Below are 24,887 nucleotides of genomic sequence, written 5' to 3'. Positions count from 1 at the left end.
TGGGACCCCCAAATTCGGGATTTCCCCCCCCCAACACGCCTGAAACCCTGCCTGACGGCTCCCCGAAAATCTAGCCCATGTCTTTGCATGATCATAGAATAGTACAGCACAGAAGGAGGCCATTTGGCCCATCGAGTCAGTGCTGGCTCTTTCGAAGAGCAATCCAGTTAGTCCCACTCCCCCGTTCTTTCCACATATCACTGCAATTTCTTCTCCTTCAAGTATTTATGTATTCAAGTATGATGTTGCTGAGGGGCAGCATGTAGATGAAAAATAGATGGAGGCCATTCATAGATCCTCGGGGGACTCTAGCGGCAACAGTGCGGGGGGTGGGAAGAGAAGCCATTGCAGAAGATTCTCTGGCTATGACTGGATAGGTAAGAGTGGAACCAGATGAAGGTAGTCCCACTCAGCTGGACAACAGAGGAGGGTTAGTGCATCATGGTCACAGTCACAGAGGATGCCATTTGTGACCTTGATTAGGGTAATTTTAGTTTTGTGACAGGGGCGGAAACCTAATTGGAGAGGTTCGTACATGGAGGTGTGGGAAAGATGGGCACGGATTTAGGAGGCGACAACACGTTGAAGAACTTTGGAGAGGAAAGGGAGGTTGGGGGTGGGGCAATAATTTCCAACGATAGAGGGGTCAAGGGTGAATATTTTGAGGAGGGTGTAATGAGGACAGATTTGAAAGGGAGGGGGAACATTTACAATATCAAGTCATTTACAATATCAAGATGGCTTTTAATTATTGTCCAGCATTTCTAACCTCTTTGCTTCAGCAAAAGCCGTTGCAGTTTTCTTTTTAAAAAACCTAACTGCTTTTGCAGCCTTTCTGTTTCAAAAAGCTTCCTTGCCTGCGTCTGTCTCTTGTTTTATCTCTTCCTGTTTGCAGCCAAAAAGGGAAGGCCTACCAGTCCTCTTGCTGAGTGCCTCTAACCAGCAAGTCCCCAACACAACGGGTATGAGGTGTTCATCAATACCAAGACAAGCTAACAAATTGCTCATTATTTTAAGTCTTGAGGAAACAACATCAAAGCTAGCTCATCTCAACTACCTATCATCTCAGATTCCTTTTAACTTGCATGATTATACTATACTTTAAAATACAACAGTTGAATTAACTCTTTTACAAATCCTTCCTATTGAAAAATGGTCAAAAGATCCCAAAACATGACAGTAGCATTTCAAGATTTTTACCTATCTGGTGTGGAAGAGATGTTGGTTCTGTTTATATTATGATGTTCCTATGAAGTAAGTTTGAGTTCACAAAAATCACATTAATGGAAACTTGACTTTAACATTGAATAAAACACCCAAGTGACTACCCTTGTGAATCTACTTGTGTGACATCTTTCTCTTACGTGAGCTTCTACGAGGTGCTACCTCCGTGGCTTCAGCAGAGGTAGAGTCGGCCTGCTCACTTGACTGCTTAGACACACTTGGCGGACGTCCTCTGGATTTTGGCGCCTCTTATGGCCTTGCCAAAGTCTGCTCCTCCTGCGACTGTGCAGGGGGAGACTCGGCCATCGCTGTCCGAGGAGGCATCTGGGGCTCTGACTGAGGGGGTGGCAATGGGGGAGAAGTGTAAGCGCTTTGAGAGGAGCCCACATTTCCATGACCCTTCTCACCATCATCTCTCTCATGGGCCACCCGCACTTCCCTGCTAGCAAGGAGCTGGAGAGCACCTTGCTGTACATCAGTGGGGCCATGAGGACTCACGTCTACGCTGACATCCCTCCTAGAGAGAAGGTCTATGAGCCTCTGCCATCTATTCTCCATAGATAGCATGAGCTCATGTGAGTGGCACATCAGCTGCTCCATGCAGGTTGCCATCCTTTCCATGGAAGAGCCTACAGTCACCATTGCCTGCGACACAGTGGTGCTCATGTTGGAGATGGACTCTTCCATTCTCTGAACAGTTGCAGACATTGCGGTCGCAAAACCTGTCACAGCCTCCTGCATTTCTCCCTGCACGTCCAGGATCACCCTCTTTCTGGATGGCCCCGAGACTCAGCGTCTCCTCCGGCGAGGAGTCTCCACTGCTGTCCCTGACTCCACCATCTGCTCTTGCTCACTTGAGTTGTGAGACACGAGTTAACAACACTACTCTATCTTGCTTGGGACCCACCCAGGTGTGCGTATCTGCGCTGGTGCTGGGTGCGCTTATGTCTGGTGATGGTGTGCCCTCAGAGGCTGGAGGCTCCTCTGAAGAGTCGTCTTCCTCTTCCTCCTGGACAGTTCGGGGGGGGGGGGGGAGGGGGCTCTTGATGGACCTGTGGGAGAGTAAAGAGATGAGTTAGATATGTCTTTTGAGAATGGGTACAGATACCATTATGCACATGATGACCATTCAGTGGCTGATGACATCAGTCTCCATATGAGTGACTGATTTATACCATGTAGTTGTTTGATATTTAATTCTGTCACCAGGTTGCTGAGATGTCCCCCTCTCTCCGTCTCCCACCTTGAGCTGCTCGGCGAATCCCGATACAGGAAACTTTTTTTTATCCAGCAGGGACGGGACCGACGTGGTGCCGGTTCATCAAAAATTCGGGATAACCGAACGCTATAGTAAAAGATACGGAGCTGAGAGCTCCGTATAAAGCAACAAACCCTGTGCTTCAGAACAATGGCCACAAGTTGCAAGCGCCTCTGTAGCTTAGCAACAGCTGCAGCCACACCCTTGCACAGCAACAAATGGAGGAAGGCAAGTAACAAAAGTTACCTGAATTTTGCCGGTTAACCGAGATTTCCGGTTATTTAGGTGCCGGTAAATCGAAAGTTTCCTGTACTTCTAATGTAGCCTCCTCTGCTGTTGTGAGGGTGGCGAATGATGGTGTTCCACCTCCAGTTCTTTCCCTCTCCCTCTTATTGTGGGCTCTCTTCTCCTGCAAGGAGGGAAAGAAGAGAAGGTTGAGTGAGAGTGATGGAATGAGTGTAACAAGTGGATGGGTTAGATCTTTAGAGGGAGACTATGATGGAGTGGGGTGGCAATGCCAAATGGCCTCTTTGTGTGTTGTTAGTTGGTGTGATTGCCTTAGGATGAGGGTGAGTGTGAGTGGTGGCTAGTAAGATGGGGATGTGAAAATGTAGATAGAGAGGGATGGGTGGACGTGAAAGGTACGTTGGTGTGAGTAATGATATGCAGGAGTAGGGTTGGGAAGGCAGAGTGATGGGGATGTGATGAGAGGCACAGCAGGATGAAGTTAAGTGCGGCTTTGTACTCACCTTTCCAGATCTAATAAGATAATTGAAACGTTTCCGGCACTGCACCCAGGTCCTCCTGAACACATCCCTGCTGTTGACCTCCTCTGCAATTTGGAGCCAAGCTCTTTTTGTCTCCTAGGGAGGTCTCTTCCGCCCATCGGAAGGGAAGAGGACCTCCCTGCGTGCTCTGACTCCCTCCACAAGCATATGGAGGGAGTCATTGGAGAACCTGGGTGCAGTCCTCTGCCTCTGCAGTCATGTTTCCAAGTGTTTGGAACAATCAAAAGCTCCAGTGTAGTGACTGCATGCTCCTAGATGAACCTTCTAATGCAATTTGGCCATGGCTCCTTTAAATCTACCAGCTGAAAACGCATCATGGATGACGTCATCAGACCAGCACCATTTAATTGGGCCGGGTAATGCGCTGGGATGGCTTAATAGACCCCATTAGTACAATGTCGATTTCTGGAGTGGGATGGAAGCAGCAACGGGGTCGCGACCCGCCACGCCGACCACCCGCACCCGACCCGCCCAGATAAAGAAAATTCTGGCCATAAGATATTTGTAATAAAAACAGAAAATACTGGAAATACTCAGCAGATCAGGCAGCAACTGTAGAGAGAGAAACAGAGTTAACGTTTTGGGTTGATTACCTTTCATCAGAACTGTTTGGAATATTGTTTAGAACAAAATAGTTGGAAAACTAGCCATCTCTGAATCATGTATTCTCAGATTGGTTTGAGACAATGGGAATCATCCAACCACTTCCTAGAGATATTCGCACCTTAAATATCAGAATAGACCTCATTGAGGGGTGCCCAGCAAGGGGCCTAGCTAAGTAAACAATGTAGTTACCATAGCTCCCACACCAAGAAAGGACATTTCTCATTTAAGTTGGTAGTTTTAGTGGTAGCTCAATCTCGAGACAGAATGTGTGCCTCAACATGGAGTTTTAGCAGGTTGTTGAACAACTGGGAGGATTGTAGATAAGTGCTATTCTATCCGCAATTGCTGTCCAAACAAGTTCACTTCTAACAGGGCTCCCTAGATAATAATTAATAATGGAAACCGTAGCCAATTTTTCTTAACTAATGCTGGACTGTTAAGGTCAATGGCAGCACTCCTACAATTGCTGTGGCTGAAGTCAGCTAACTCAGCATAGAATGTGGATTGAACCCGTGACCTTCCTTGTCTGTACAGATTAGGTACTTACTGGATAAATAAATTCATTGGGCCACGGGAACAGTGGTAAAGTTGTTTCAATTAAAAATTTTATACAGCAATACCTTTTATAAAAGGAAATACATTTATAAGGAATATTATCTTCTGGATGTGATGCTGCAAAACTATATAACAGTATGGATAGTATCTAAGTTGTCAATATCACCAGTTGATGTCATTCACTGACATACATTGGTACAATACTTCTGTTATAAGTGACATGTCAGTGAAAGATATCTTTTGGCTAACCCTTTGGTATATTGATTGCATGCTCAAATAAAAAACAAATAATTTTTTTTATTAAGGCAATATGCATATGGAAGCGTGGTAGCATTTTTGTTTATAATCTTGTTGAATTTTACACTTATTAAGCTGAGGGATATCCGTGCTTGTAGATGGAACACTTATGCACCTTTAGTGCCCAGTATTATCATGGAGCACTCCCAGGACAGGCATAACTCACAAAATATAAAGACTAAAGCTCATCTGTTATACCCCAATAATATTCTTTGACAACATCTTCAGAAAAGGATCATGTTCTTTGTGAATAGATTTTTAGTTTTGTTTTCTATTTCTCACATCAACCATCCTTGTGGTGAGATTGTCAAGTGTGGAGTTATGGGAAGTTTTGTGTTATGAATTATGAAGTTTTGTTGACTGAACCCATTTCACTTAGATCCCTTACAGACAGCAGAGAGAGGTACAGAGAGAGGGAAAGAATTCAGACAGGATTTTTACTCCTTCTCTCCATCCAGGGATCCCTACTGGAAAATATGAATGTTGAGTCAGGATTGATTTTGTTTCTGTTGTAATGCCCTCCATGGTCAATTAGCCTGCCAACAAGTGATATTAAATGTAACCTTGACTCAGCAGGTAACGTTGTCTCCGGGACTTGAGCAGTTGGTACATTGTCAGAGGACCCATTCTTCAGATGAGATGTTAAACTGAGGCCCTATCCGCCAGTTCCAGTGATTTAGGTGAATGTTAAAAAATCCATGTCACTATTTAAAGAAGAACAGGGAGTTCTCCCGGGGTCCAAGCCAGCATTCTACCCTCAAGCCACGCCAACTTGTCCAATAACAGATTAGATGGTCATTCATCTGCTGGCTGTTTTGTAGGATTTTGTGAATAGATTTTTAGTTTTGTTTTCTATTTCTCATATCAACCATCCTTGTGTCCACTGTCCAGGCTCACAAATGAACATTATTGAGACTGATATTGGAAAAATATTGAAAATACAGGAGCCATCATAACTGTTGTCATTTTCACAATAGTATACATAATATTCAGTGGATATGATTATGTTACGTGTTTATATTTACTCTTTACTTATTTTCTGGCAATCAACTGAAGACTACCATCCAATAAGATTTACAATTGTTAATCGTTCATTGAGGATCTTAGCATGCTTCAACTGCATGCTGGATCATGCTGGCTTGGCTGTCACCATTTATTATGACACTTATGCCATTACACTTTTGTCAAGAATAGTTTATGTATTGGATCCTCTATACCAACCACAGAGTTAAAAAGCGTAGGCTAAGAGCAGAGGCCCAGAGTTTGAGCCTTTGAACTGCAACCTCCTGAACAGTTTGTGTAGAAAAGAACAACTGAAGGGAATATATAAAAAAAAGGACTTGCATAGCAACTTATCATGTCGCTCAGAAACATTGCAAATCATGCAATGAATTTCTTTGAAGTGGAGAGGCCTTGGCTATGTAGCCAATGCAGCAGCCAATTTTTACAACAGAAACAAAATCAATCCTTACTCAACATTCATATTTTCCAGTAGGGATCCCTGGATGAAGATAAGGAGTAAAAATCCTGTCTGAATTCTTTCCCTCTCTCTGTCCTCTTTCTGCTGTCTGTAAGGGATCTAAGTGAAATGGGTTCAGTCAACCCAACTTCAAGTAGGTTTAAATTCATAACACAAAACTTCCCATAACTCCACACTTGACAATCTCACCACAAGGATGGTTGATGTGAGAACTAGAAAACAAAACTAAAAATCTATTCACAAAATCCTACAAAACAGCCAGCAGATGAATGACCATCTAATCTGTTATTGGACAAGTTGGTGTGGCCTGAGGGTAGAATGCTGGCTTGGACCCCAGGAGAACTCCCCGTTCTTCTTTAAATAGTGACATGGATTTTTTAACATTCACCTAAATCACTGGAACTGGCGGATAGAGCCTCAGTTTAACATCTCATCAGAAAGATGGGTCCTCTGACAATGTACCAACTGCTCAAGTCCCGGAGACAACGTTACCTGCTGAGTCAAGGTTGCATTTAATATCAAATTAGATCAGATTTTGACTACTGTAAAATAAAATTATATTTATCCCAAGGTTATGTCTTCATTGCACTCTTTTTCTTTGAAAGTTTATCTGAGTGCATGTACTTTCTATCACAGTTTAAAATGATTGTTTCAGGTTTTGGCTACATTAATATTTTGCAACCAATTTTAAATGTTCAGAACCTTTTTTTCTTTGTGCATTATGTACTGCATTAAGAAAATGTAAAAACAAATACATTTATTCAAACATGTTTATAAACTTACTTTGTGGCTCACCATTGGCTCACTTGGTTGAAACATATGGTAGCTGAGCCACAAAGACCAGTAAGATCCCAGGTTTGATTTCCCCAGTCTGTGCTTAGTTGGCTAATTTCAGCTGGGTGGTAATAGGGGTGCTACAATTGACATCAATGTCCTTGGGTTAAAGAAGGGACGATCATTCAGGATTCCCGCTCCTCATTGCTATCGATTGACCACTGCTGGAAGTGTGCAGGTGTGGATATCAGATGAGGGACAGGATTGGGCTACACTATGACGCTGTGCAGTTAATTGCCTCCCTACCTAGGCTCAAACATGGAGAAAGGTTATTTGGGCAAGGTACTGCAGGGCATTGGTGTCCCTGGAACCCAACTCCCAGAAGAAGCCAACACCTTCAGAATAAAGAGAAAGAAAGACTTGCATTTATATGGTGCCTTTCACAACCATCAGACATCCCAAAGTGCTTTATAGTCAATGAAGTATTTTTTGAAGTGTAGTCACTGTTGTAATGTAGGAAATACAGCAGCCAATCTGCACATAGCAAGCTCCCACAAACAGCAATGTCATAATGACCAGATGATCTATTTTAGTGATGCTGATTGAGGAATAAATATTGGGCAGGACATTGGGGAAAATTCCCCTGCTCTTCTTAGCAATAGTGCCATGGGATCTTTTATATTCATCTGTGAGAGCTTGGTTTAATGTCTCATCTGAAAGACAGCACCTCCAACAGTTCAGCACTCCCTCAGTACTGCCCTGGAGTGTCAGCCTAGATTTTTGTGCTTAAAAGTCTCTGGAGTGGGATTTGAATCCACAACCCACTGACTCAGAGACAAGAGTGCTACCCACTGAGCCACGGCTGACAGAAATGGGAGAGAAGGGAATAAATTGGGGGAAATGTATGGAGAAAAGAAAGTATTTTCACATCTGGTCTTCTTAAGATCCATCTCCTTGAGAACAAGTTCTCTTAAAAGCAAGTTGGTCAATGTGTGAGCCTCCTATTAAACCCTATGTCAGGATTCCTATTAATAGCTTTGTTTTTATAAGACATTTTTCTCCTTTAGGTAGACTTCATCCCAACGATCTAAGACCTTGATCTAATGACCTTGAGCAAGTTTGTTATATATGTCAAATGTATAATTTTCCATGACCCGTAAATCAAATAACAGTCGGAGCTGTATTCTATAACTTATTCTTCTTAAAATAAAATAGTTTAATAACAATTTACTATATATAACGTTTTATATTAGTTATTAATGGTAAAAATATGAACGAATTTATAAGAACAATTCCTGTTAAACAAGTTTTAATATAAAATTAATACGTTCAATCGACTGTACTATTGTGTGTTAATATCAACAGTATTTAGTCTAATGGGAATTAGTAATTCTATAATTTTATATACATGTATATTTTTTGTGGTACTGCATGGTGAACTCTTGACAGCGTCCTAACCGAGTATTTCCACAAGCTGGAAGTTGCTGATCCACGTGTCAAAACAAGATGGCGATGGTGAATAAGGTATATTAACTCCAACGGGCGCCTATTCAGTTCCAGGTTGAATGCGCGCAAGCACTTCCGGGTGGTTGCTGGGCCAGAAGCGGTGGATCATGGCTGCTGACGGGGTGCCGGAGCAGGTTTTAAAGCTGCAGTCTCGTTTGTCAGAGACCCAGGAACCCAAGAAGGTAAAGAATGGCCGGCTCCAGGGCCTCGAGATCAGCTCGGGGATCCGCGGTAGGGCTAAATCTCCAGGAACGGGGCAATAAATCTACAGCACGGGAAGGCGTTTGACGAACACTTTGGAAAGCAGTGATCGATCCATTGAGTTATTGATCAATACTCAATCAAACCACCGGGAGCCAGCGGGTCAGAGGCCAGGGGTCGTGGGCTGGGACGTTTCTCTTTTATGCTAAGTGTTAATGAGCTTGTTTTATTATCTTTTTATATATCCGATTTCTATTTATAATACGTGTGTGAAAGAATCTCCACTCTGTGGTGCAGGAAAGTGATGACATTGCATTCTTTGAACCCCTCAGGAATCCTGATTGATTATAAAAATAAATAAATGTAGCCAGTGAGTTTAAGAGAATAGAAATGTTTTGCTACCACTTTGACATTAAATGTAATACTTGATTTGTTTTTTTACAAACCATCAGGAACCATCTAGACTTTTTGCTGGAATTAATTCAATTTTTTTTTAGAGATGGGTAATGAATAATTGTCAAGTGATAGGCAATGGTTACTGTAAATGTACAAAATGCGAGCAGGTAATTTCTGTACATTGCTGCTTTGAAAAGCAATGTCAGTTATGCATAAAACAACAACAACTTTTATTTATATAGCACCTTTAATGTAGTAAAATGTCCCAAGGCACTGCAGAGGAGTATTATAAGACAAAAAATTTGATGCAAAATTCGATAAAGGGAGTAGTATGCATAAATAGTACTTTGTTTTGATGTGGAACTTTCTCTTTAAGCTTGTTGATTGGTTGGTTGAATTTTGTTGATTTCAGTTTGTATTGAATCCTTTTTAAGTTCTTAAGATCTGTGTTGTTGCAAATGTTACAATGGATTTTCATTGCCGCCTTCATTTTGGATTCTCTGGTGGGACTTTGCTTATTTCAGGGGTTTCTATTTGTCAGAAAATGCTGATGGTTGGATCCCCTTTGAAGTTGCAGGGCCCTGTTTGATTCAAGTCAGGCCTGTTGGTTGACACCTAATGCTCTAATAGTTTTCGGACCTGAAATACAGCATATGCAGACTGCACCCGATATAGGTTGGCATGTATAAGCCCTACTTTGCCAGAAGATGCTGTAAAATAGGGCAAAAAAATCAAATTGGGCCTGGATTAATTTAATGCAAACTGAACTTAATCTGCCATTGACATCATAACATTTTATAGCTATCATGTTGTTGCTTCTGCTCAGTCCTGACCCCCACTGCTGTGCAGGGCAGCTGGAAAACTTGGAGCCAAAGTGTACTTTCAGGATTTCCAAGATGTCTGCATCTATGCTTAAAACCAGCTGGCCATTTTGGAGAAGTACCAGCAATTTGTAAAGGGCCTTGAATCATTACAGTTTCATACAAAATTTGATGCTTAGTTAACTGTGATTTTATGTGCCCTGGGGGTAACTTTGCCATTTCCATATATCTTTGATTTGTGAGACCATTTTGACTGCTATGTTATTTTGAATAGTCAGACTGGTATTTGCTCCATGAAACAGTTATATATATTTTTCAAAATTCAGTTTTGGGATGCGGGTGTTGCAAAGCCGGCATTGATTGCCCACCTTTTAGTTGTCTCTGAGAAGGTAGTGGTGGGCCGCCTTCTTTGTAGCGGTTTGATACAACTGAGTGGCTTGCTGGGCCACTTCAGAAGACCGTTAATAGTCCAACCACATTTGTGTGGGACTGGAGTCGCATATAGGCCAGACCAGGTAAGGACAGCAGGTTCCCTTCCCTAAATGACATCAATGAAATGAACCATTTGGGTTTTTAATGACAATCTGACCTCTTCATGGTCATTTTTTTTTTACTGATACCAGTTTTTTATTTCCAGATTTTTTTTCTTTTGAAACTGAATTCAAATCCTCAAACTACCACAGTGGGATTTGATCTTGTGTTGTCTGGATTACTAGTCCAGTAACCTAAACTATGCTACTGTACTCCTGTAGGACATTGTAGGTTCGAATCCCAGACTTGGTGTGTAGCCTTAATTAACCTGACGTGGAGGCGGAATGTTTTCTAGAAGGAGAGGGGTCAGCTTGGCTAATTTGGTACTCGTGCCTCTGAGTCAGAAGATTATGGGTTCAAGTCCAAATCTAGGACCTGAGCACATGCTGACATAGAAACAGGAGTAGGCCATTTGGCCCCCCCGAGCCTGCTCCGCCATTTAATGAGATCATGGCTAATCATCCAAATTCAGTACCCTGTCCCTGCTTTCTCCCCATATCCCTTGATCCCTTTAGCTTTAAGAAATATATCTAACTCCTTCTTGAATATATTTAATGAACTGGCCTCCACTGCCCTCTGTGGTAGAGAATTCCACAGGTTCACCACTCTCTGGGTGAAGAAATTCCTCCTCATCTCTGTCCTAAATGGCTTACCCCTTCTCCTTAGCGTATGTGTGTATCCTTGACTATCTCTGGAGTACGGAGAATGCTTCATTGCTTGGTGAGCCATTAAACGAAGACGTGTTTGCCTGTTCAGGTAAAAGTTTCCATTTCTTATTTTGAAGAAGCGCAGGGAGTTCTTCTGCTTTTCATGGTATCCCTTCTTCCTTCAATCAAAGCCACCAAAAATAGATTATCTAGTCATTCATTTGCTGTTTATGGAGCCCTGCTCTGTGCAAATTGGTGTTTGTGTTTCCCTACAGAACAACAGTGACAACATTTGAGGGGGGGGGGGGGTAAGGTTCGGTTAATCTATAGGTTGTAAAGTGCTTTTGGACGGCCTGTAGATGTGATAAAGTGATCTATGCGAGTTCTTTTTTGTTTTGCAATCTCTTCCCGTTGCTAGTCTTGCCCCTTATAATAATGCTTGATTTCAGAGAGGTATTGCAAAAGCTCGGGGGTAATGAATGCCATACCAAGACCTAGAGGAGAGAAAAAAAAATGTATTTATAAATTCTGTGTAATGTGAAAAATATTTTGGCTAGGTTGTGATATCGGCTTTTCAATTCTGCACTATACAAAGTACCCAGTCAAGAGTTTTAACATTGTTTGGTTCCTTTTTTTTAATTATTGGATACTTTTCTAAATATAAATGCTCAATAGTTATCCACATGTGAATACTCGTCCACAAGGGATCCTTCGGCAGTTGTGTTCCAGTGACTGCTGATTAAAGAATTACAGTTCCCTTTTTACATTGTGTAGGTGGAGTCTAGACAAACATCTACCTGGTCCATGCACAAAATTCCTTTGCATTATTCCATTAACTCCAGTTTTTTAATAGGATTTCTTCTCGGGGAAATTGGTTATGTTTTTCCAACACTTAATTGTAAAGCAATGCGTACAGACAACTGGATAGCTAGGAGAAAATTACAAGTCTGTGTACAGTCGGGGTTCAGATGATGTGTGTCCTCTGACCTCCAGTCACATTGGTTTTTCACTCCTACTTTGTATAATCTATGCAAGGTACTATGTTTTTTGAAATGCAAGATTGTGCTATTATTTCCTGTTGACAATCTGCGAAAATCTTGGTTTCCTGGTTAACTGGTAAGGCATGTGCTCTTTTTATTAAAACTAACTGATCTAAGCAATGCTTCCCCGATGGCCCAACCGGTTAAGTCAGTGAGTAGCTTAGCTATGGCAGACCAGGAAAGATACAGGTTCAATCCCAAGGTTACATAGAAACATAGAAGATAGGAGCAGGAGTAGGCCATTTGGCCCTTCGAGCCTGCTCCGCCATTCAACGAGATCATGGCTGATCATCCAAACCCTAGCACCCGGTCCCTACACCGACAACCATCCCACCCAAGCCCTATCCCCATAACCCCACGTATTTAATCCCCCCTAACTTTTTTTATCATGGCCAATCAACCTAACCTGCACATCTTTGGACTAACTTTGAGTTTGTTGATCTGAAGGGTGGTGGCTGGGGCATTACAGCCTCATCACCCCAACGTTATGCAAGGGACACTTGCCACGCTCCTGCTCTGATTGCCATCCAGTGACATCTCCTGGAGGTATATGTGTGGACATCCGGTGAAAACAGGATTGTGCTTGGCTGTATGTGCCCCAGTTGAATAGCCTGTTGCCACTCGCTCTCTCTCAGTGTGTACATAAAGAATGGCCATTTGGTGAGATACCGTAGGATGACCAAAGCTTGTGGAACCGTACCCAGTAAGCAGTCAATGCCTTCAGGAGAGGAAGGGAGAGAAAATGGGTGAAAAGGAGTTAAAAAAAAAAAAAAAATACATAAGCAAATCTAAGATTATACTGTCGTGCTATTCCATTCTTTTCTCCCTCATGTGTTTATCTAGCTTCCCCTTAAATGCATCTATTCTATACACCTCAACATCTCCTTGTGGTAGTGAGTTCCACATTCTAACCACTCTCTGGGTAAAGACACTTCTCCTGAACTCCCTGTTGGTTTTATTAGTGACTATCTTGTATTTTTGGCCTCCTAGATTTGGTCTCCCCTATATAAGTGTAACCTCTTTCAGTTGAGACGTTAAACCGAGGCCCTGCCTGCGCTCTCATGGACGTAAAAGATCATATGGTTCTATTTTGAAGAAGAGCAGGGGAGTTCTCCCCTGGTGTCCTGGCCAATGTTTATCCCTCTATCAACGTAACAAAAACAGATTATCTGGTCAATATCCTATTGCTGTTTGTAGGCGCTTGCTGAGTGCAAATTGGCTGCCACATTTCCAACATAATAAGTGACTGCACTTAAAGTATTTAATTGGCTGTAAAGCACTTTGGGATGTCCTGAGGTCGTGAAAGGTGCTATATAAATGCAAGTCTTTTTTCTCTACGTCTACCCTATCAAACCATTTCATAATCTTAAAGACCTCTATCAGGACACCCCTCAACCGTCTCTTTTCTAGAGACAAGAGCCCCAGCCTGTTCAATCTTTCCTGATGGGTATAACCTCTCAGTTCTGGTATCATTCTTGTGAATCTTTTTTGCACCTTCTCCAGTGCCTCTATAACCTTTTTATATTATGGAGACCAGAACTGTGCACAGTACTCGTGCAGTCAAAATTAACATAACTTTTCTGTTTCTCAATTCTATTCCTCCAGAAATGAACCTCGGTGCTTTTTTAGTCTTACGGAATTATTCACATGTCGCTACTTTTAGTGATTTGTGTATCTGTACCCCTCGACCACTTTGCTCCTCTACCCCATTTAGACTCTCATTTTCCAAGGAGTATGTGGCCTCCTTATTCGTCCTACCTTCTTCCTAAAAATGCACCTCCTCACACTTATCTATATTGAAGTTCATTTGCCAATTACAAGCCCATTCTGCAAGTTTATTAATGTCGTCTTGTATTTTGTCGCAGTCCTCCTCAGTAATAACTATACTCCCCAATTTGGTGTCATCTGCAAATTTTGAAATTGTACTTCCGATTCCCGAGTCCAAATCGTTTCTGTAAATGATGAGCAGCAGTGGTCTCTGCACTGATCCTTGTGGGACATCACTTTGCATCTTTTGCCAGTCTGAGTAGCTACCTTTTAACCCTTACTCTCTGTTTTGGCTGCCAGGAGGTGCATGAGAGCAGCCTTGATTGACTTATCCTCCAGTGCCTCAGTTTTACTCCTTAATTCCTTCTCCCAGGTTATGCTTCACACACTGGGGATTCACCAGAATGACGCTGTATCTCACCCTAATGTGTCAATGTGCTCACAACCAGCTTGCCTTTATCAAGCCTTTTAAATTATCACTATGTCTCCCTGTTTGAAATTGAAATGCCTCCGAGGCTTTCCTGTTTTGAAATAGCAATTGCTTTGAGACTTCTCCATGTGGAAAAGCAATCTATAAGTTGTGGAAATTTTGTCGGTGTGTTTTATTCTGATGAGAGTTTTGCATTTCGAGCAATGTGAGCACCAGGAGTGAGTGATAAAAGTCGAGGCCTGCCGTTCCACCCAGTGCCTAGTAGTCCTTGTTTTTCCTAGGAGCGAACCCTGGGTACTCGGCAGGAAAACAGTAAACAGCTATTTTAAGCTTTGGACTGAGTGATCAAGCTGTATGCTCCTCTCCTGCAGTCTGCAAGGCAAATAGTTCTGTGCAGTTGGTCAGTATTTCTACCATTTTAGATGGGTGGAAGTATCTGTTCATAATTGCAGACATCTTGGAATTATCTACATCCACTTGGAGAGAAGGCAGAGTAATTTGTTATCGGGAGAGAGGCTGTTGTCCCGTCCTTCCTCTTGGCCAGTTGTGAAGTGTTACAGATGGAGAACTCTGACTGCTTGCTTTTCTCTTGGTTGGGAAATGGGGCACGAGGACTTTGGAGCAAAAGCTTTTTAAAAAGCTGATCCTTTTTTAAGCTTGTCATGGCATCAGGTGTACTGTTGTGAAAAGGAGTGTGTATTTTTATTGACAGAATTTTGTGCAGCTGTGTTTTTAATTTTTCTGTTTTTTTTGCTGTGTGCTAGAAATATTTTCGTGAACAGAATCTGTTCTGTCAATTAAGCTACCATCAATGACGTCCTGATTGGCAGTGCTGTGTTTCCTGTTTGGTGGTGTGGGTGTCTGACCCCCTTTAGTGGAGAGAAGTTACTGGCAACTGGAGGCAGGAAATATAATCTGACTTCCACGTTCTCATTATTGTAAACAAAAAATCTTTTAAAAATTAGAACATAAATGTATGTGTTGGGTAATCTCTTGTTTTGAAATCAATTTGAGGTCTCAATGATAAGCTTACTGTCTTACCTGAGGTGACCAATAAGTATCCATTTTGTGTCCCTCTTCCTGTTCTGCTTACAGGAATTAATGCTATGGACATTTTCTATTATCCGGGGTTTGATTGTGGTGATAGTTACTTGTATTCAGTTTCCCACTGAGAGTTCATCAGTGATGGTCAGACTCCCTTCAAGCAGCAATAAGTGGTGCTTTGAACAGTTAATTTTCATCTCGGTTCAAATGGTGTGTGCTAAAGAAGGACAAGGAAAAATTGATTCAGAAGTAAGTTTTTAAAATTGTAAATCTGCGTGTTTTTGTGGGCAGCACTATTTTTCCTATTCTAAAAGGCAAAACTCTTTGTGGTTTTAAAACCTATTAATATTAGTCACCGCATTTCTGTGTAAGCGGAGATATCACAGATGCTCATCAGTCCAGATATAGACTGAATTATCTTTATTAGTCACTTGATATCAAATGCAACTCATTTATGTTGAGGTAACTGTGCCCTCAGTGGTTTTTTGTTGTTGCATGGTATGAACTCATAAGCATTTCATGAATTTTTTATGTTTTCAAATTGTAAAATATTTAATTTCCTCCTTCCATCTCTATCTTTCACAAGGGGCTAGCTGATGCCCGGGAGCTTGCTTCAGCCACAAGGGTGAGATGATTCATGCTGAGGCTTCTTTACAAACCCTGACAAGCTGCGCAGTGACTGGATAACAAGACTGTGAACCTTTCTCGCTCCCTTTCTTTCCCCCCCGCCCCCCCCCCCCCCTTTTTCCCTCGGCCTTCCCCAGCTACAGAATCCTGCTTTAGTGAAATATATCGCCTCGTGACCTAAGTAATTCTAACACTCTTGTGAGGAGCAGGCGCAATCCCGCCAGGCTGTTCATTCTGTGATGTGTGATACATTTAGTATACAGGTCCTGTTTAATACGATGGCCATAGCTGTGCTTTATCTTTCATTCTTAAAGCACAATGTTTATCTGACTGTGTACAGAGTTCCTGTTTATTCAGCAAGGGATACTGTCGTATTCTCAATAGCTGTCTCATCTGCTCCAACCTGTAATTGATTTGTTTGTATTCCTTTAGAGCCTAATAGTATTTTGAAAATGTTTTAATTACTTGCACATGGTCAAAAAAAAATAGTTCTTTGCTTTATCAACTCGGTAGCATGATCAAGTGTTTTACATTCAAGGCCTTCGATAGTCAGACTATGAGGAGCTGCTGTTAATTTTCAGGAACTGTAAGCCTGCACAATGTAGCAATAGAAAACTTCTGCTTTTATGGACGAGAGGGGGAAGAGTCATTGGTTGAAGCAATAGGTTACCATTGTGCTCCCCATGTTTGTGATCTAATTTTGACTTCACCCAGGCTGATGGGATAGAAATCTTCTATGCTTGCTGTAAGGGCCCTCTGTGAAATGAGTTTAGGTAGTCTCTGCCTATCTTGCATTAGGCGCCTGCCTTATTTGCCTTTACATGTTCTCCAGGGGTTATTTTATTCAATTAAAAAAAAAAAAAATTGTAATGTATTATTTTATAAGCTTGTTCTTGATCGGCAGGTCCCAGGCACAGTGACTGATTATGATTGGAGGGCAATCTGAATGGAATTGCCTGCTGGTATTTTCTTGCACTTGTTTCCCCGTGGGTCGGTTGTTTCCCTGTGGGTAGGTTCCTCCCACGACAATCCAGCTGTGATCAGATATTTGGTGTAAAGGGAATAGCAGTTATGAACTTAATTCCTTTTTCATGGACTTGGTTTACTGATGCCAGAGGTTGCCGAGTTGGAGATCTTTTTGTTTTCTCTTTTGCCAAATTTCTCCTTTTCCAATCCTTTACAACGTTCACTCCTTGTTGAAACCAAGCCAAGTTGTAACCACACTTCCATGCTCTGCTGAGAGGGTGTGTAGGTTCTGAGAGCACTGTTCTTTAGTCAGTCCACTCCACTGTAATAACCCACATTCAATGCCTGAGCGCAAACATGGAGAGTGATCACTTGAGCACGAGTCAATGCCTTCAGAATGGGGTGGGGGAAATAAAAACTGGGGCTTATTAGAACATCTCCAATTGTTCAGGCTGAGTCTAGCGGGTATGTTCTGGAGAATCTGGGGTGTAAATTTTGGTTGTTACTGGCTTCTGAACTTGAGTCGCCCATTATGGTGCTGCACTAGTTACCAGGATATCCTATGCTGTCAATATTTAATCTCTTGTTAATAATTAAGTTGGGTTTTACGTTCTCAAAACTTTAACCAAAGTGGATCGAATCACAAGTTCTGACTGTTTTAACAGTTTTGCAGTCAGTTTTTTTTTCTCCACCCCACCCCATTCTGAAGGCATTGACTCGTGCTCAAGTGATCACTCTCCATGTTTGTGCTCCAGAATTGAATGTCAGCAGGCTATTAGACTGTGGCTTATTGCAGTTGAGTCTGATGCTCTGCCAATCTGCTTCAACAATGGTTGGCGGTGGAAAATTACACATTTCTGTGTAAATATTTTCTTTTCACCTTCAATTCTTTTTGTGGTTATCTTAAATTTGTGCTCTCTTGTTGCAGTTCTTACTGACCAGTGGAAACAATCTATCTCTAATTTACCTTATCATAACCCTTCATGGCCTTGAAGACCTTTTATCAGGTCACCCCTTAACCTTTTCAGTTCTCGTGAGAAAAGTTCTAATTCTCAAGTCTCTCTTCATAACTGTGACTCCTGATCCTGGGAACATCCCATTATTCTACGCTGCACATTTGCTATCGCCTTTGTATCCCTCCTGCAGCTTGGGTTGGGGGGGGGGGGGGTGCGGGAGCTCTATAAAAGAGCTGCCATCTCTGGTTGTGACATGATGTGTGTATTGACCTGTTGCCGTTTCGATTGCTCCCTTTTGGCTGCCTTCTGTCATTTTTGTGCACGCTTCCTGTCTGCTCTCCAAGCCCTATTGACGAGTGGGTTGTGGCGTTCGAGGTGAATTTCTTTGATGTCCATATCTTGCTGTGAACAGCCTTTCGAACTTTCACACCTAATGTACAGAAGCAAACTGCCCCATAGACCACAGCGGGGACCGTTCTGTTCATGATTTGCTGTGTAGACAGAACATGAATGATCACAAACTACTAACATGGTTGTGACTGGTCATCTATATTAATAATCCCTTGACTCGAGTGGGATGAGGATGTGTTTTGTTTTAGCATTAGGAAACTGGTTTCAACCGATACACTATTCTTTGAATATAAAAAGCTTTCTTGAGTAGCCAGTGAATAATGATAAGAAGCCATGTGCTGTCTAAACAATGTGCAGTAAATCTGTAAATTTATACTGCTACCTTTCAACAGCACACGAGAGTAACTCAGCCGTTGATGAACAGTGCTGGGCATGTATATTTTATTGGAGATTCTGAAAAATCTTTCCACCGCAGCGTGTCTGGAAAATCTACTTCCGGTATGGGGATCCCTATAACAGATCAGGCTTTTCCCAACTCCCTTTTTTCCCATGTGACTGGCTTGCTAACAACAGTTTGCATAAGTAGACCACCTCATTTACAAGTCGAAACCTGTGTCTTTTATTCTCTATCACGCTGACTTAATGTGACCCAGGTCTGACAGTGAACCCTTAATGTGGTAAATTGTTTATTGGAGAACGCACAGGCTGCTCAATACATCCATCCTCTGAATTCAGATGATGGAAAATAGCATGTAAACACACTGTACAGGCACAGATTGATTTAACAAAATGACTCGCAAAAACATAGGCAAGGTACTGTACAGCACAATCAGCAATTTACACTATCCGTTGTGACAAATGTTTAAGAGTTGGTAGTTCTGTCAGCACAGTCTCTGGTACATAAACACTGCTTACAGTGCTCTATCCCCTCTGCCTGCAATGGCATGATGAACAGAAACTGAAAAGCACTGAAGATTACTGTATTTTGTAAGGATATTTTTCCTTTGAAATACGTGCAGAAGAAATCAGGCTACCAAACTGTTAACCGTCTTCACACCTTCGTAACCAATGTGGCTAATGGCTTGAAACAGCCAGACATCCTGAGTAACAGCCTGCCTTTTTTCCCTCAACAATATATTTATTATGGCGCTGCCTCGATAAAGGTGAACACTTACTTCATGATTTAAAAAAAAAAAAAACTATTCCCTCCACATTTACTGAACTATTAATCCTGAAGCATTGTCCATAAACCCAGGTCAAGTCTTTTCTGCTGCAAAATGTCAGTGTGGTCTTCCCCAGCCTGTGGACACAGGATTAGTATGTGAATTGTGGAAGAGGCTGCGATTCCCATCACCCCAAGGGAATGGCTTGCTGACGTGAAGCTACTCGTGAGCAACAAATTCTTCTCTCTCTCGCTCTCATTTGTAGTGCTGCACCCTCAGGTGACCGTTCAGTATACAGATACTTGCGCCAGGAACAGCAACAACAAAGGTCAGGAGCATTCGCAAGCGCGACGACTGCAAATTTTTTTTTTTTTTGTCTGCTCCATGACGGAGGGATGCAAGTAGTGGATTCCGTAGAACAAAATGTATTCTCTAGCTGTGAATCAAGTGTCACAGAACAGGCTTTTCAGTTTCCAATCAACTGCTGGAATCCATTTTAGGTCCGAGTTGCTACCACTTTGAAAAACACACACACACAAGTGATACACCCCTAAACAGGACACAAATTTCCATTGAGTGATTCTCCTACAGACTTTTAAAATGGGTGCATAACTATTTTGAGAAATATATTTTGCAAAATGAAGTTTGCAACTTTGTAGCTTATTTAAGCTAATTTGAAATAAAACAAAGTCATACCACCACTTTTTTGTTGTTGTAAGAAGACGACGGCAGGAAATCTGCCGTCCTTACCTGGTCTGGCCTATGTGACTCCAGACCCACAGCAATGTGGTTGCCTCTTAACTGCCTTCTGAACTGGCCTAGCAAGCCACTCAGTTGTAACAAACCGCTACGAAACAAAATAATAAGAATGAAACCAGACGGACCACCCGGCATCGACCGCGGCACTGACTACGGACACGGCAACGGCACACCCAGCCCAGTCAACCCTGCAAAGTCCTCCTCGCCAACATCTGGGGACTTGTGCCAAAATTGGGAGAGCTGTCCCACAGACTAGTCAAGCAACAGCCTGACATAGTCATACTCACAGAATCATACCTTTCAGCCAATGTCCCAAACTCCTGCATCACCATCCCTGGGTATGTCCTGTCCCACCGGCAGGACAGACCCACCAGGGATGGCGGCACAGTAGTATACAGTCGGGAAGGAGTGGCCCTGGGAGTCCTCAACATTGACTCCGGACCCCATGAAGTCTCATGGCTTCAGGTCAAGCTTGGGCAAGGAAACCTCCTGCTGATTACCACCTACCGCCCTCCCTCAGCTGATGGATCAGTACTCCGCTATGTTGAACACCACTTGGAAGAAGCACTGAGAGTAGCAAGGGCACAGAATGTACTCTGGGTGGGTGACTTCAATGTCCATCACCAAGAGTGGCTCGGTAGCGCCACTACTGACTGAGCTGGCCGAGTCCTGAAGGACATAGCTCCCAGGCTGGGCCTGCGACAGGTGGTGAGAGAACCAACACGAGGGGAAAAACCTACTTGACCTCGTCCTCGCCAATCTACCTGTCGCAGATGTATCTGTCCATGACAGTATTAGTAGCAGTGACCACCGCACAGTCATTGTGGAGACGAAGTCCTGTTTTCCCACTGAGGACACCCTCCATCATGTTGTGTGGCACTACCACCGTGCTAAATGGGATAGATTCAGAACAGATCTAGCAGCTCAAAACTGGGCACCTAGGAGTCCATCAGCAGCAGCAGAATTGTATTCCACCACCATCTGTAACCTCATGGCCCGGCATATCCCTCACTCTACCATTACCATCAAGCCAGGGAACCAACCCTGGTTCAATAAGGAGTGTAGAAGAGCATGCCAGGAGCAGCACCAGGTGTACCTAAAAATGAGATGCCAACCTGGGGAAACTATAAAACAGGACTACATGCATGCTAGAATGGGAATCGTGGGGGTGGAGATGGAGTCATACCTGGCACAAAGGAAGATGGTTGTGGTGATTTGAAGGTCAATCATCACAGCCCCAGGATATCGCTGCAGGAGTTCCTCGGGGCAGTGTCCTAGGCCCAACCATCTTCAGCTGCTTCATCAATGATCTTCCCTCCAACATAAGGTTAGAAATGGGGATGTTTGCTGATGACTGCACAGTGTTCAGCGCCATTCACAACTCCTCAGATAATGAAGCAGTCCATGCCCGCATGCAACAAGACCTAGACGATGTTCAGGCTTGGGCTGATAAGTGGATGGTAACATTCGCGCCAAGGAAGTGCCAGGCAATGACTATCTCCAACAAGCGAGAGTCCAACCACCGCTCCTTGACATTCAGTGGCATTATCATCGCCGAATCCCCCACCATCAACATCCTGGGGGTCACCATTGACCAGAAATGTAACTGGACAAGCCACATAAATACTGTGGCAACAAGAGCAGGTCCGAGGTTAGATATTCTGTGGCGAGTGTCTCACCTCCTGACTCCCCAAAGCCTTTCTACCATCTACAAGGCACAAGTAAGGAGTGTGATGGAATACTCTCCACTTGCCTGGATGAGTGCAGCTCCAACAACACTCAAGAAGCTTGACCCAGCCAGGACAAAGCAGCCCACTTGTTTGGCACCCCATCTACCACCTTAAACATTCACTCCCTTCACCACCGGCGTACTGTGGCTGCAGTGTGTACCATCTACAAGATGCACTGCAGCAACTCGCTAAGGCTTCTTCGGCAGCACCTCCCAAACCCGCGACCTCTTCCACCTAGAAGGACAAGGGCAGCAGGCACATGGGAACACCACCACCTCCAAGTTCCCCAAGTCACACACCATCCTGACTTAGAAATATATCGCCGATCCTTCATCGTCGCTGGGTCAAAATCCTGGAACTCCCTCACTAACAGCTCTGTGGGAGTACCTTCGCCACACGGACTGCAGCGGTTCAAGAAGGTGGCTCACCACCACCTTTTCGAGGGCAATTGGGGATGGGCAATAAATGCTGGCCTTGCCAGCGACGCCTACATCCCATAAACGAATTAAAAAAAAAAAAAAAGTGGAAGATGCTGCTAATCTGTGTTTAAAATTAGAATTCTACAGTTGAAATTGCTCAGCCCATTCGTATGCTGCGCCAGGGAGAGGATTTGTGTCCTTGACGTTCCTCACGTGATGTTCCTAATCCTGACTGACCTGTCAGTAGGTGGTGTTGAGCAGAGACCTCTCCCACAAGATAGGATTAACCATGTTTGTCTGCCTGCCTGGCAGGATGTTGTATGGTGGTTGAAAATGTAGTCAAAGAATTGGTGCGGCGAATACAAATAAATAAAATCACATTCCTTTTTGACTGAAATTGGGCAATGGATTGACTGTGGTATCCAAGAAGAATTTCCTGGGATATATTCTTTGATCAGAGCTATATGGAGAATAGTGACTAGGTCTATGTAGAGCAGGGCAGCAGCAAAACGTTATCACGATGTTATAAGTATCAACGGCAATGTCATATGAACAAAAGTTTACATAGAATTATATGGAATCTACAGCACAGAAACAGGCCATTCGGCCCAACTAGTCTCTGCTGGTGTTTATACTCCACACCAGTCTCCTCCCATTCCATTTACCTCATCTTAACCTTTCAGCATATCTTTCTATTCCCTTTTCTCTCATGTACTCGTCCAGTTTCCTTTTGAAAGCATCTTAAGTTATTTGCCTTAACCACTTTCTGTTCTAGCGAGTTCCACGTTCTAATCACCGAGAACCACTTCTGTAAATATATAGGATACAGAATAAAAATTTGATTTACGATTATTACCATTTTTAATATTTCAAGGTTCAACATGATATTGACCCTCGAGGCATAGTTATTTCTTGACCTAAGCATGGAGATGGTTTTTCTACATTAAAGGGTGCTATATAAATGCAAATTGTTCTAGGTCCTGAAAAAATATTTAATTTGTGGTATAGAACATGCAGCATTTGTTGTATTGTGTTATTTATTTTGAATTCCAGGACTATTCACTTGTACTTATTTGTATTTGATGCTGCAACTTTTTAGTAAAGGGAATGAATAGGAAGCGATTTTGTACACTTGAATCCTGTAGCAAGATTGGATAATGTTTGGAATTGGGTATGTGTTCAATTCAGTAACTGTGTGCTGCTGTTGGGACATCTGGATGTATCAGTACTGTAATGTAATGTGCTAGTTGACTCATCTGTTTCTTGTTGAAACTTCATTTTAAAAACCCCCCGACTGTATCTGGGAGGGGGGATGGGTGAATTCTGCCGGTTTGTCACCCTTAAGATGATAAGAGTGTCAGGTGGATGCTATTTTTGCCATTTAGGCAACTGCACCATGTCCGAGTGGCCGTTTATAGCTGGCATCAGTAACTACTGAGCGTGGGATTCCCATAGATGGAGGTTGATGTCAGTGCAAGTTCAGCCATTCCAAAGTTCTCTGCAAGAACATCGGCAGCTTGCCATATATGGTACCAGAGCAGTTGTGCTTCTGTTCTCTTGTACTTTCTACACTATCTCTTTTTGTGGCAGCATGCTGTCTAACCTGCAGCAAGACACACAAACAGCTGTCAGAGTTTGGACTTAACCAGCCGGCCTGGACAGGTCAAAGCGTTGTATTTATGATTGTGTCGGCCTTGGCTCAGTGCTAGCACACTCTCCTCTTGAGTCAGAAGGATGTGGGTTCAAGTCCCACTCGAGACTTGAGCATGTAATCCAGGCTGACACATCAGTGCAGTACTGAGGGAGGTAAAAGATAGCATGAAACTATTCGGAGAAGAGCAGGGGAGTTGTGGCCAACATTTATCCCTCCAACCTCCATCACCAAAAAGCAGATTATCTGCTCATTGTTATTCGTGAGACCTCAGTATGCAAATTGCTCGCGTGTTTCCTACATTACGACCGTGACTACACTTTATTGGTTGTAAAGTGCTTCAGGACATCATGAGGTTGTGAAAGGCTCTATATAAATGCAAGTCTTTTTTGTTCTTTGTTTTAATTCTCCTGAGGAAGGGATCCTCCGAGGTGAGCAATGGCATTTTTCTCTTCGTACAAAATGCAACAGTTTAATTTAGAAATCTATAAGAGAATTCCTCTATTACTTTGAGAGTAAATACACTGCCCAGTGTGGAAAGGAACAGTACAAACTGAGAATGTCCTGGGAACGGATCTGTGACCTGAGCGGGATGCTTCTATTCATTTTAGTGCTGCTGAGCTAAGGAGAGAATACTCCTTGCCTAGTTTCTCGCACCAAGAATGACCACTTGGACATAATACAAGGGAATAGTTGGCACCCATTGAACTGTGCCCAACACATAAGCTGGCTTCTGTGGCGCTATATCCCCGCATGAGTCAGCACTGGGGGGTTGGTGGGGAGAGGAGGATGTGAAAATAAAATCTGTAGGAAAGCTTTTTATTATCTCGTGATAGCGTGCACTTCCTGTTGTCACACTATTGCTTCCTGTTGTCACAATTTGGTCATGACTTGTAACAC

At 42.9% G+C, this 24,887-nt stretch overlaps 1 protein-coding gene across 3 annotated transcripts in view; it reads left to right on the top strand.

The window, feature by feature from the left end:
* Nucleotides 1-8,553: 8,553 nt before the first annotated feature.
* eloa (elongin A) overlaps nucleotides 8,554-24,887 on the top strand; it is a 79,562-nt gene continuing 63,228 nt past the window's right edge. For 2 of the 3 annotated variants that reach the window (XM_085962548.1, XM_085962546.1), the window contains exon 1: nucleotides 8,554-8,670. In XM_085962548.1, the coding sequence (XP_085818674.1) occupies nucleotides 8,596-8,670 (75 nt within the window). In that variant the 5' untranslated portion in view covers nucleotides 8,554-8,595. The remainder of the gene's footprint in view (nucleotides 8,671-24,887) is intronic. The other variant, XM_085962547.1, reaches the window with a different exon arrangement.

Source organism: Somniosus microcephalus, chromosome 20 (assembly GCF_052327205.1).
Source record: "Somniosus microcephalus isolate GS21.2 chromosome 20, FLI_Smic_1.0, whole genome shotgun sequence".
Taxonomy (NCBI): domain Eukaryota; kingdom Metazoa; phylum Chordata; class Chondrichthyes; order Squaliformes; family Somniosidae; genus Somniosus; species Somniosus microcephalus.
This window is presented reverse-complemented; position numbering and strand designations above follow the sequence as displayed.